This window comes from Salmo trutta, chromosome 2 (genome assembly GCF_901001165.1).
Source record: "Salmo trutta chromosome 2, fSalTru1.1, whole genome shotgun sequence".
Classification (NCBI taxonomy): Eukaryota; Metazoa; Chordata; class Actinopteri; order Salmoniformes; family Salmonidae; genus Salmo; species Salmo trutta.
Window position 1 is genome coordinate 35,104,487 of NC_042958.1, and position 14,412 is coordinate 35,118,898.

The 14,412-nt window shown below is 40.4% G+C and overlaps 1 protein-coding gene across 2 annotated transcripts in view; it reads right to left on the reverse strand.

Annotated features, from left to right (window-relative positions):
* Positions 1 to 14,412, reverse strand: part of LOC115154454 (plexin domain-containing protein 2) — a 168,601-nt gene that overhangs the window by 101,399 nt on the left and 52,790 nt on the right. For both annotated transcript variants that reach the window (XM_029700694.1, XM_029700704.1), the window contains exon 2: positions 13,424 to 13,680. In XM_029700694.1, the coding sequence (XP_029556554.1) occupies positions 13,424 to 13,680 (257 nt within the window). The remainder of the gene's footprint in view (positions 1 to 13,423; positions 13,681 to 14,412) is intronic.

Genomic DNA, 14,412 nt, shown 5'->3' on the forward strand with positions numbered 1-14,412 from the left:
AAGGGGAGAGGAAGGAAGGGTGGATGGGTTGGAAGGAATGGTTGAGTTGAGGTGACTGGAAGATGGATGGATGATGGGAGAGAGAGGAAAGAGAGATTGCAACCCAACCAGTCAAACCTGAATAAATTCCCAACTCTGTCCATCACAGCCCAGAAACAAGATGAAGAAAATATATATAGTCAATGTCGGTGTGCCACTGACATCGAATCCAGTTTTGCGGTTGTATAAATTCAGAATTTCTGAAGCACACAAATAAACCCACATACAGTATGCTGTATGAGTTGCATTCAGTGAACCAAACAATCTCTAATTCACTTTCCAATTTAATGTTTGAGGCATTTAATCAAGTTCAATAATATTGCATTACGGCGAAGCCTGAAAATCTCTATACCAATGTTTTACATTTCAGAATGTCTCTGTCATCTCTAAGAGATTCTGACAAAGAGATGTATTGCCATGCTGCAAGACTGCACCAAGCACTTCAGGAAAATAAAAGAAGCAGAGACGATAGATAAATATTTGTCAGCCAGACATTTACCTGTGGGTATAATCACTTAGCTCAGACCAGGGACAATGTTTTCATGGTGCAAGAGTTCAAATCTGTGCAAAAAATACACATTAAAAAACTAATTAGAAGCTAAATACTTTTTAAAGTGACAACTGTAGATATCTTTTTTTTTAATAAAAAATGTACATCTGGGTTTTGTTCCCACCACAGCACAGAGACAGCTTTAGTTAAAGTGATACATGATCTTAGAGTCAGCTCTCTGTCCTTGTACTCTTGGATTTAAGTGCTGCATTCGACACTGTGTGTTATTTTAGATTCTGAACTCATTTTCGAATCACACATTAGGAATGTGACCAAAATAGCTTCTTACCACCTGAGGAACATTGCCAAGGTAGGGTTGTTTCTCTCTCAGGCTGATACAGAGAAACTCATCCATGCTTTTATTACAAGCAGGCTTGACGACTGTAATGGTCTACCGAAGAAAGCCATTGTTTTTGAATACATTTGAAGATTATTCTATTGGTTTTTAAATCAATCCACGATTGTGCACCCCAATACATGTCAGACATGCTTTAAGTTAAGTTACAGTGCCTTCGGAAAATATTCAGACCCCTTGACTTTTTCCACATTTTGTTAAGATACAACCTTATTTTAAAATGTATTAAATCGTTTTTCCCCCCCTCATCAATCTACACACAATACCCCATAATGGCAAAGCAAAAACAGTTTTTTAGACATTTTCACTAATTTATTAAAAATAAAAAACTGAAATAAAAAATGTATATAAGTATTCAGACCCTTTACTCAGTACTTTGTTGAAGCACCTTTGGCAGTGATTACAGAATCGAGTTTTCTTGGGTATGACGCTACAAGCTTGGCACACCTGTATTTGGGGAGTTTCTCCCATTCTTCTCTGCAGATCATCTCAAGCTCTGTCAGGTTGGATGGGGAGTGTTGCTGCACAGGTATTTTCAGGGATGTTTGATCGGGTTCAAGTCCGGGCTCAAACTGGGCCACTCAAGGACATTCAGAGACTTGTCCCGAAGTTTAAACCACTTTAGACTTGGGCTGCAACTCCCCGTCTTTCCTAAACTAATGTTAATCTCTGTTGGCAATCATTTTATGTCCTCTGGCCAAAGGGGACAGTTCCGTCAGTCTGACACGCTCTTCTGACCTCACTCGGGGTGTGACTACTTAATATGCAATGGATATGATTGGAAGTTCTCTTATGCCTCCTAAAATCACATTCCTATCTTAACAAAAGTACTTTCATCATGTTTCATATCATATGCACAATGTATTGGATGGAAACTTGACAGATAAAGGGGATATACTTTCCAAGTTACAGTATTTCATACATACAATTTTTTATGGCAAACTGAAAACCCATATGGCATAAGTTTTCTATAGTTCCCTGCTGAACATTCCCCATATTCTTATGTTAGAATTATTGTTCCAGTATCCACTTTTTACCATGTTATAGTTTCAGCGGGAAAAGCCTGTTAACAAAGACATTCCTCTGGTGGATTTAACTGGAGGGGGAGAAAGAGCCCCCCTTTCTCCTGTAATTTACAACAGGGTGTGAACTGTCAAACCGGTCCAGTTCCCTCCTCACCTCTTTTGTGGGTGAGAGAAGGTCTGGTTATTGTCAACCATTGCGAAGCTGATCTGACCCATTGTGATCCTCACAGGACAGTCATGACAATAGACAGATGCCTTCCAAATCATGTCCAATCAATTGAATTTATCACAGGTGGACTCCAATAAAATCGTATAAACATCTCAAGGATGATCAATGGAAACAGGATGCGCCTGAGCTCAATTTCGAGTCTCATAGCTAAGGGCCTAAATGCTTATGTAAATAAGGTATTTCAGTTTTTTCTGTTTTTAATTTGCAAACTTTTCTAAAAACCTGTTTTCGCTTTGTCATTATAGGGTATTGTGCTTAGATTGCTGATTACCTTTTTAAAATACATTTTACAATATGGCTGTAACGTAACAAAATGTGGACAAAGTCAAGGAGTCTGAATACTTTCCGAATGTACTGTGTGTACCCAGTATGTCCCTCAGGTCCTCTCACACTGGCCTTTTAACTACTCCAAAGCCTAGGACCAAAAGACATGGAGGGGCAGCCTGGAATAGTCTGCCAGAGAACCTGAGGGGGGCTGAAACTGTGGACATATTTAAAAGAGATCTTAAAACACACCTTTTAGCTTTGCTTTTCCTTACGTTTTTTTTGTCGTTCAGTTTTTATAGTTATTCTTTAGTTTTTTATCCTCTTTTGTTCGTTGTGTACTAAATATTTCAGTTTTCATTTTCATTAAAAAAAAAGGAATGTGAAGCACATTGCGTTGCATTCCATGTCTTAATGTGCTGTATAAATAAAGCATGATTTGATTATAATCGGGCAGAGTGATTACATTTCTAATTTTTCTTCAGCAATGTGCATTATAGAAAGGTCACTACTAATGCTTTTCTCCATTTACTATCACATTATTGTTTAAAAACGCGTCCAAATAAATCACACTGTCAGATTATAATGAGTTTTACAGTATTTTTGCACTGATTTGAACTATTTTGCACCATGATATCACATACAGCTCTGAGAAAGAATAATCCTTCTGCTTTAATTGGGAAAAGAACAAGGTAATAAAGCTGAAATAAATAGTTTTAATGTTTTTATCATGTCACAATGAAGCGTATATCACATTGGTGTGGCAATACTGAATAAGAAAAGTACAGGGAAAACAACTGTCGTCTCATGTCTTTGAAAGAATGGAATTTAAAAAATCATAAGATCTTTCCCTACTCTACAGTATGCACAAGTCCCTATATCTCTTATATCACACACACACGCACGCACACACACAAATCAGGGGCCCTGGTAACCATCTGCACTTTAAAAGGAAGACATTACTCATGTGTGCCACTTGGTCTCACACTGGCTGATAACGTCTATGGTCCATTATATCCATTATTCATCACTCATCCCCTCCCCATTGGAGCAGCATTAGTGGAATGTGTGGTGAAATCCAACAGCATTGCATGGAGCTGAGGTGTGCTGCACCTGCTTACTAATGAAATCGATAGGGCTTGCCGATTTGAACACATCCAGGTATGAAAGAAAACAGGAGTCAACGAAATATAAACGATAAACATTAAATCGTGAAACACACGGATAGAAAGTCACGCCTTATGTTTTGAGACTCTTGTTTTAAAAATGAACTCAAGCTTTTACGTTTATGGCCTTTTAAGTCTTACTGTAGGCCGAAGCCTCTACGTCTACGGCCTACACCCACCCTCATACAGAGTATTGTTATTGAAGAGCTCTAGTGTTCCAAGGTTTAGGGTTTCTCTGTGCTGCAGATAAACATGTGGTTTGGAGCCTCCTTGCTTAGCAGCTTCTAGGCCAGGGACGCGGCCCAAACGACGCCCTATTCCCTATATAGTGCACTTCTTCTGACCAGAGACCCGGTCAAAAGTAGTGCACTGAAAAGGGAATAGGGTGCCATTTGGAATGCCGACTAGAGTTTATTTAAGGACACAGAGATGAGGAGACTTGTCCCTACCTGAACTGTGAAATGGTCCCAAGGGAATTAAGGGAGTGAATTATTTATAGTAAGGGGTACATGGAGAAAATCTGACCTCTCTGAAATTAAAATGGATGGCCCTCCCTTCAGCAAAATATATTTTACCTAAACCCTAACTGAATGTTTGAAAAAAAAACGCGACCATTCCCCAATACCAAAAATAATAATTAAAACAAAGTGGATAGCAGAGAATGTTTGGCCTCACTTCTTGGCCAGACCAGAGCCTTAAATATGCAGTTTTAGGAACTGTTCTTCATCTTGTAAGCATTACATGGCAACGCAAGAATTTTGATAGCACACAGGGTTGCGGGCCAGAAGGTTGTGGGTTCACAGACGACCGTGGACAAGAGTAGGGGTGGATTTTTCTCCTTTATAGTAAATGCATTGCATTAGTCTATCATTGTATTTGCAGGTTCATGAAAAAAATAGCCTTTTATAAAAATGTAATGTAATTCTACATTTTTATATATTAGCAGAATCCTTATTAATACCACACAAATTATGCAAAATACAGGCTAAGAGCGGACAGAGACATAGACCTATGTGTTCATCTTATCATATTTCTCCAATGCCAAATCAGTGTGTCTTTTTTGCAATGAAACTGTCCCTGTTTGCAAATAATTTAATCTGAGAAGTCATTAGGAATCTGAGCCTGGTACTTTCAAAAGTTAGGTCTATCTTTCCATCCCAGACAGAGTAGGCCTACTCTAATCTAAGCTTTAACTGCTGGCTACTCTTCTTCCATGGCTTAACCCAACAAGAGAAGGTCACAAGTGTTTCCCTAAGAGCTGTCGGTTTAAACATCTTCTATTGTACAGAAAGTGAATAGCTTAATCAATTCATAGTGACATAATTAGATTACTTTCCAAGAAAAGTCCTTTTTTTTTCTCCTCGTCTATAAAAGTTTGTAGCTCAGCCTCTGAATGTCAAAGAAATTAAACAATGATATCCCCTCTGAGTCACGTCTTTCCTGGTTATTTTACATCTTGTTTGTAGCATAAAGCATTGCGGACCAAAGTGCTGTTAAAGCTCACTGTTGTATTTGATTTTCAAAATCTTGAACTAACAAGGGGTGCTTTTTGACATTTTCTTTAATAAAAGGTAGGCCTATGGCCAATGTACCCTCTAAACTGTGTGCGTGCGTGCACTTCCTCCAGGACTGCTGTGCAGAAGAAATGCCATGCTGCGCAGAGACACAAGAGATTGAACCCTATTAGTCTGCACTATTTTAGATCAACGTTTTTGTGGTTGTTGATCGAATCAACATTATATCAGCCCCTTTTTTTAATGCAACAAAACAAAACAAATCTAACTTTGCAAGACTGAGTCAGGTATATATCTAGCAGGTATATTTCACTGGTCATCCCCAAAGCCAATTCCTCCTTTGGCCGTCTTTCCTTCCAGTTCTCTGCTGCCAATGACTGGAACGAACTGGAAAAATCACTGAAGCTGGAGACTCATATCTCCCTCACTAACTTTAAGCGCCAGCTGTCAGAGCATCTCACAGATCACTGCACCTGTACATAGCCCATCTGTAAACAGCCCATCCAACTACCTCATCCCCTTACTGTTATTTATTTTGCTCCTTTGCACCCCAGTATCTCTACTTGCACACTCATCTTCTGCACATCCATCACTCCAGTGTTTAATTGCTTTTTTGTAATTATTTCGCCACTATGGCCTATTTATTGCCTTACCTCCCTAATCTTATTTCATTTGCACACACTGTATATAGACTTTTTTCTATTGTATTATTGACTGTATGTTTGTTTATTCCATGTGTAACTCTGTGTTGTTGTTTGTGTCGCACTGCTTTGCTTTATCTTGGCCAGGTTGCAGTTGTAAATGAGAACTTGTTCTCAACTAGCCTACCTGGTTGAATAAAGGTGCAATAAATAAATAAAAAAAGTCTGTGATTTTGTTGTAGGCAGAGCCAGAGTGCAATGGAGTAGAATTCTATTTGCAGGGCTATCCCTGGAGCGGTCTTCAATCACCCAAGACTGAATGAGCTTTTCAGATCAGTTTAGATCAGAGCGAAGAGCTAATCGTTTTCACGTATTGATATTCTTTGATAGTTAGCGAGTTATTAGCCCAGTTATAGCTAAGTATAGGTCAGCAATGGGGTGTTACTGATTTGTACAAGAGCACAAAACGTGTAAGCTACATTTAAAGCTGTCTTTGAAAAGGCAGTCAGGTAAAAAGCTTATGTCTTAAATAAAGGGACAGTGTTGTATTTTGTGACAGACTTGAATAAGCAAATAAGCCAATAAAAATCATTAATTAATGTCAAGCCCTTCATAATGTAAAAACAATTGTAAAATTCTGCAATGTAGGCCGGCACTTAACACCACATATAGGCTACTGTAGGCTATATCATAGAAATAAAAAGCTATTTCCATGTGAAAATGTTATGGGATTTGCTCCGTTAGTTTTGTTGGTAGGACTACTGTACATTATGCTCAAATAGCCACAATAGCCTATTGGCTACTGTCTAAAACTGTAAGGGTACTGCCTCAGTGTTCACTGTAAACGCGCCGGAAGTTGCAAAACAATTCTCACAATGTTCAAGTTTCCGCTCACAAGACCTAAAATGTGCTTAGTGCCCCAAGAAATTAGAGGGAACATGGCCTATGGCATACCCTCTCATACCCCCTCAATTCGAGTCTTGGTTTTAACTTAACATTTCTTCACTGACACGGAAGTAGACGATTTAAAGAGTGCATAGTGGGTGGAGGAATTACCGACAAATCTATGGATGACGGTTGAAATTAATTATGCCTACTCGAATTTGCGAGGTTAATAACTCTGATAAATACATCATGAGCAAGTAACATATTGTTTTTAATCAAATCAATTATAGTATTAGCAAGCTGTAGGCTAGTCCGCACGCAAGATCTTTTGGAATAGGCCTAATAAATAAAACCTTTGGACGAAGCCTTTGACTCTCCTCCTGAACTGCCACATTAGGACAACACAGCACAGTCAATTGTTAGGCAGCACACCAAACTCTATTTGATCAACAAGAGCAGAGAAGGCCAGAGCTCAGTGTTGCAATATTCATTGCCGTGTGTAGTGCAGCCTAGCTGTATTTACACCATGCCAGCAGCTACCTTAGAAATATAACTTTGCTCTGTGCTTCTCCGAGCGTGCACTTCGTAGCCTATAGGGTGTGGATCATTTGATTGAGACCACACTAAATAGCCTATAGGCGCACTTGATATTGCGCGGCCAAGTGGAGAATCAGAAATGAGGGGTGGCATCGGTCACACATCAATACACATCGATATATAGCCTAATAAGCAACTCATTCTAAAACATCCATCCCTAACTAACAAGATATTGGCAACTTCCCTCATCTCAAGATATTGGCTTCCAATGCTTTAGCCCAAGATGTGTTGGAGGCTGATAGAAAAACAGCGTGTTAGCACTGCTTCGCTAGCAACCACAGTAGAGGAAGGTCTGGCAGAGAGACACACTCCACAGGTGGGACAGTGAGAGAGGGTAGGCAGGCTAAGGTCAAAGCAGACCTGCAGGTTCAGTTTGGAGAGTAATAACTGTGCTGAGTACTGCAGTCAACTATCTAGTAGTACTGACACAAATCAGTATGAATTAAGCTATTTCCTGATACTGTCATATACTGAAGTATATTAAACATTCATTTAGAAATGCTTCGCTCTCAGATAATCTTTTAATAAAGGCACTGTAAAAGCATCATACTAAAGCATTGTTCTGAATATAAGAAGGAAATCAAATGAAGCAACAAAAAATTTAAGAGCCGAGTCAATTTCCAGAGGGATTCCTTTCCCTCGCTCTCTATCTCCAACTAAACAGACATGGATAATATAATATGCAAACCTCCCCTGGGATTATTTTGAGCAATCAGACAGACAGCACAGACCAGGGTTGTATCCAGCACGAGGGCCAAAATAGGGAGGGGCCTACATGAATTCCTCCAAAAAGAAACGCTTGTTTTCCATTACAAAATGTTTTGCAAAGATGTGCATTCACGAATATGACCCTGGCTGGACAGACATCAAAAAGCAGCACCACATCAAACAACTCCCCAAGCAGCGAAAGAGGCTAAGCTACGCTAACAACACAGTGAGTGCACAATCTCTTGTAATCACAGAAACAGAACATATACAGTATAGTGCATGCTCCTGGTAACTCTGACACTTATGGCGCAATATGTGATAATAAACCACCGAGGCATACTTAAAACTTGAACACTTCCTTGATTTATTTGGCCATACACACACAGTCAGTTCAGAGGAGGAAACATAACAGGTAGGAGGCTGAATAGTTGTAATAGTTTGACCTGGGTTTTATGGTCTTGGCCTTCACTATACTGTGTTCCAGGAAGATATAACGGAACAGTATAGAACTAGAAAGTGTCATTTTAATGAAGATGAATAGAAATTGTGTACCTGCTTAAAATCAAAGCAAATCAAACTTGATTAAAATTGCATTTAACGTCGCAACACATACATTAAAACAATAATCTCCCCCCCCCCCAAAAATGAATGGTAGTGGAAGAGGTTTATACGTTTCAATAAACTAAGGAGTGTGGCAATAAGAGATAATCTAACATCCAATGAGTGGTATTATATTTATACTGAGACTTGTCCACGTGTCTGTTTGTTGACATGCTGCTGCTATCGAGGCACAAGGCGAGACCCAGATGCAAACACAGGAGGCAGATGGTTGGAGTCTTTCCATCTTTAATAATCCAAAGGGGTATGCAAGAGAATGGTCATGGACAAGCTAAAAGGTCAAAACCAGATCAGAGTCTAGGAGGTACAGAGTGGCAGACAGGCTCGTGGTTAAGGCAGGCAGAATGGTCAGGCAGGGGGTACAGAGTCCAGAAACAGGCAAGGGTCAAAACCGGGAGGACTAGAAAAAGGAGAATAGCAAAAGGAGTATGGGGAAAAACACGCTGGCTGGTTGACTTGACTAAACATACAAGACGAACTGGCACAGAGAAACAGGAAACACAGGGATAAATACACTGGGGAAAATAAGTGACACCTGGAGGGGGTGGAGACAATCACAGGAACAGGTGAAACAAATCAGGGCGTGACAGCTGCTTAGTACTGACGAGCTGCTCCAGTCTTTGATAAGGTAATGTGGAATTTAACAATGGCGTGATTGTGATAATCATCACCACCACATTCACCTAATTATTATAGTTTCAGCAATATCACCAGTCAAAACAACACCACCACAACAAACCAATGGCTGCTAAGCCTTTCCAACAAAGTACTTACTGGTTCAGTGCTTTGCTACTCGTAGCAACGAATGAGCCATTTTTCACACAATCAATATGTCGATATCAATAAAACATCACAATAGGGTGCAGAGCGTTCGATTTGTCTGTTGGGGGGCAAGGAGACCCCCAGCTCCACTTCTAGCTGACAATTAACCTGTCAATCTATGTTGTTGTTTGCTGTTTGAATTGTTTATGTGTTCGCTATGCGGGGGAAATGGTAAGACAAGCGGAACTACGTGGCTAACAACTATTGTAACAGGGATTATTATCGTAGCAACACACTTTTGGAGGGAAGGCAATCCCGCGCTGTGTCAGCTAGGTTTTTCGTGTCTTTGGGTGTAGTTCGTAACGGTTGAAGCGTGTATGTTAGGATGGTAACGTTAGAATAATTAAAGAAGACGTGTGAATTCATGCCAGGAATAAGAAGTGTGAAGGTTTTGGTTTTCCTCCCTTCTATAATAAGCAGCCAATGAGGTATTTGTCCTTTATTCATGTGTTTAATCTGATACTGTTATATCTCCGGCTAAACTGTTTTTATGTATGTAAGCACTTCAGAGTTATACCAAGCTAATAAGTCACTCGTAAGACAAGAAGGTTGTAAGAGTGTGCTTAACTGTATTTTCATTTACTTTATAGTTCTCATGGAAGGTGATAATTCTGACTAAAACTACAGAATAAAACCGCCAGTTAAAATCAAGGAACGGTTGTGCTCATGGTTACTGGAGGGAGCTACACCGCTAAAACCATTTACAACTGCGTGCCATTTTCAAGGGATTGTTAAATAAATGTTAACTATTTGTTTTTAATATCATCACCTCTTGAAGACTATAGTCAGAACTACAAATGTCTGATTATTCCATGCAAAACAATTGTACACATTGAGCTCTATCATCTGAGTTATACAGCAAGTACCTGCATTTTCATGATCATCAATTGATCATGCAATTTTCAGATACGTAGGGCAGCCTCATGATATTGCTCAATATTGGCAACCATTAATTGGATTTGAGGGATATAAAAAAGAAGTGAAATATACCTGACAAGTATGGGTGGTTTAGGTTAATGTCCCATCCTTTGTCCACTCTGCCTGTCAAGCAGCAGAAAGGCGCATTTGCCGATGTACTGTGAGCTGATCATTTTTACTTCGCAAGCTACCGGTAGAAACCTTGTACAGTTGACTAAACATAGTGGTAAGGAGACCTAATGTACTTTTTTCTCCAATCAACATAGGCCTACCTAAAGAAGTTAGCTAACATTATCCCCTTTTCAAAATAGTTTTTAAGTGTTTAGTCACAATTGCTGCAGTGCTGACAGACATGATAGGTTACATTGATTGAGGGACCACGTCAAATTGGCTAGCTAACGTCAGCTAATAACAGATCACGTCAATATAGCTAGTTAACAAGCTAACTTTGAGGGGATAGATGGCTATATCCAAATATTGTTTGATTTGCTTTCCGTCTATAGTGGTGATGACCGTAATCCGACTGGCAACTTTACCAGGACGAGGACTTGCCGATGTCAAGCTCTTTCCAAAAGCCTAATCTCTGATGAAGAAAGCTAAATGACACATGTTGTTTGCTTAGCTAGCCAGCCACACACCAAATGGAAAGCCTACCCTCACATATCTGAAAACACATGATCAATTGATATTTACTGATGATGAAAAGTATGCAGTTACTTGCTGTATAACTCTGATGCTAGAACTAAATGTGAAATGATTGGAAATGTGTAGTTCTGACTATGCTCTTCAAGAGTTGATGATACTAAAACCAAATAGGTATAACATTTATTAAACAATCCCTTGAATACGGCACATAGTTGTCAATGGTTTTGGCGGATCTGGGGGTCTCCTTGCTCCCCAGCAGTCAAATCGAATTTTACGCACCGTTTTGTGAGGTTTTATTGATAAGGACCTATAGAAAACCTGGATTACGAGGTTAATTCAAATTGTTTTAATGTTAGCACGTTCCAACGCTTTGTAGCACGCCTGAATGTCATTGGGTTTACCTGAGGACACCTTTTATGCACACGCACACACGCACACGCACATTATCTGGTCGTTTGATCGGTTGCGGTGATCCAAGGCTCCAAGGAGAATGTCACTGTCATCTCTAAAAGATTCTGACAAACAGATTTATTGCAGTGCTGGGAGATTCCAAGCATTTCAGCAAAGTAAAAGAAACAGATGATAAAAGTATTTCCACCTATGATGATGAATGCTCACTCTATTCCTCCCCTCCTTTACTAAAGACACTATCCTTTCTTCCCTTCCTCCTTCTGGTCATATCTCGGCCGAGATGAGACAGTCCCCTTTCCCACTGGGCACAGATGTCAGTTCAACGTCTAGTTTGGATTTACATTTGGTTGAGTTGACACCTAAACTGAATTTAATGTGGAATCAACAAAAAATGTCACCATGTCATTAGATTTAGTTTAAAAGTTGGGTGAAAAAAATACAAAAGTCCCTTACATGGATGACTCTTTGCAAATCCAACCAGTTGATTCAACATCATCACATTTTTTGGGTTGAAATTACATGGAAACAACATTGATTCAACCAGTTTTTGCCAAGTGAGTATTGTTAGCCAGACCAACGCTGGGCCAGAAGGAAGGAAGGTGTCAGCAGCCTCTTACTAATCTGGGGATGTGAATATAAAACACTTTAGCCTTCCTCTTGAAGACAGAGAGGCATATTGGAAGGGGGAGGTGGGGCGAAGGGGGAGTGAGACTGTATGGTGGTGGGGGTGACATGACAGAGGAAATGACGGGGTATTTGTGCTAAAAGCCGACGCTGTCCCAGACACACAACGCAACAACAAATGAGCCCAGGGAGAGGGATAAAAACAGGGAGGGAGTGTGCATGCGTGCGTGTGTGTGTGTGTGTGTGTGTGTGTGTGTGTGTGTGTGTGTGTGTGTGTGTGTGTGCACGGATGTGTGTGTGGGTGCATTTGTGTGTGTGTGTGTGTGTTTGTGGCGTGATCAACCTGTCGTCTGTTATCACACAAAGCGACGCTGGGGCTGTAGACCTGAGATGATTAGAAGGCACGGGGTGACTTAATAATCTGTCTGGACCAGATGCGCCACTGCCATCGTTTTCGACTAAACACCTGAGCTCTAGGCTGCAGTGCTGAGCTGGGCTAGTAGGAACAATAACAAGGGATCCAGGACCTTGCCTTTCATTTAGTTTCATGGGGACGGAGTGACACAGACCAAGAGCCAGCAATTAATCTCCATCTTTTGTGACTGTGACTGTCGAGAAGGTCAAAGAGGTCTAAGTTAATCTGTTGTTTTGGGCTTCATCTAAATGCACCTAATTCCCTATATAGTGTACTAGTTTTGGCCAGGCCCCATTGAGCTCTGGTCAAAAGTAGTGCACTTTGTAGGGTATCGGGTGCTGTTTTGGGACTTTACCTGGTCTCTTTCTGAGGTGCTTTAATGTGACTCACCCTCAGTCCACACACAGAAGTTTATGATGAATATCTACTTGGAGATTTGCTGGGCGTTAATTAGAAATTAAGTATTAATCTGCCAAAAGCTCCCCATGTCCAGTTTTTTATCATCATCTAATCACTCTGTTCCAGGGAGGTCTATTTTCTCTCCTTGGGGAGTTGCCAGGGAATATGTTTAGGAATAGTTTTAGATTGAAGGGGATTGAGGAACTAAGGCAGTTTAACCTGTGTTCATATTCCAATAGAGACCTAACAGAGAACATCTGACATTCTTCCTTCCTGTCTCAGATTATCTGGGGTGTTCACTCTGTGGGCCCAAGTGTTTCCCCTAAATAGTTTTTCCTTGGCAGAACACCAGGCCCCATGAAGTAACATTCAGTGCTACAAACACTAAACGTTCAATTCAAATCAATAGTAATCCATTTTGGGTCTATTCTCTTTGTTGGTGTTCATGTTTGTGTTGTGTGGGAAAAATCTATAAAAACACAAAACAATTTAACCACTTTTTTTGACAGGGGGCAACAGAGGTATGCAGGGAGGCCAGCCCTCCTTGCATCTTAGCCTGATTAAAGGTTGGGGAAACACTGTTTATGTACTACTGTACCTCTATCTGGGAGCTGTTGTCAGTGTCCTGGCTGTCCTCTGCTGAGAGCAGGCCTGGGAAACCCCCATCAGTTTGGTCTTGATCCTGACCCTGCTCTTGGTCCTGCTGATCCAGGTCCTGGCTGGCCCTGTTGCTGTCCATGCTACGTGGCTGTTCTTGGGTCAGCCACCTCCTCCACCGGTGACTGTACAGCTTCACATCAACCCCCATGTCCTCCTTAGCCAGAGGCTGCCCTTGCACGTAGGAGTAGGAGTCCCCTGGGGTGCACAGAGAGAGAGAATGAGGGGAGATGAGTACAAGAGGAACAGGCTTGTTGCAGTGACATATTGTAGGTATATTTATTTGTTTATTTGGATCCCCATTAGCTTTGCAGAAGCAGCAAATAATATCAAGAATAAATATATGTACAAAATTACTATATATTAAAATGATTCACATTTATTTAAAAGCCACGAGCCATTTGGTATCATATCCAATATTTTTCGTTGCTCTGAATTGGAAAAGGTGATTACAATACAACTCCTGTAATATCACAATCATTCTGCTTTCTCCTCAATATCATTTGTAAACCAAGATATTCTCAACATTTGAACTTTTTTTAAAGTAGTCAGACTGGAATGAGAAACTATATTGTACACCAGTGGCTCGTAGCAGCATAATTACATAGAACAATCATATTTTTAAGGTCAATAAGTCCAGTGGTGGAGCCAAAACTCTGGTCTGGTCATTAATTGTCTGCCACTCTCATAATTCACTATCTCAATGGACTATTCCTTGTTGCTTTATGGAGAAATTATACTACTTTGGATGAAACAGGTGCATATTAGCAGTGAAGCCGTTTTAGACTGTAACGCCCTGGCCATAGAGAGGTTTTTTTTTGTTCTCTATTTTGGTTAGGCCAGGGTGTTACATGGGTGGGCGTTCTATGTTTATTTTTCTATGTTGGTTTGTTTATTTGGTTGACCGTGTGTGGCTCCCAATCAGGAACA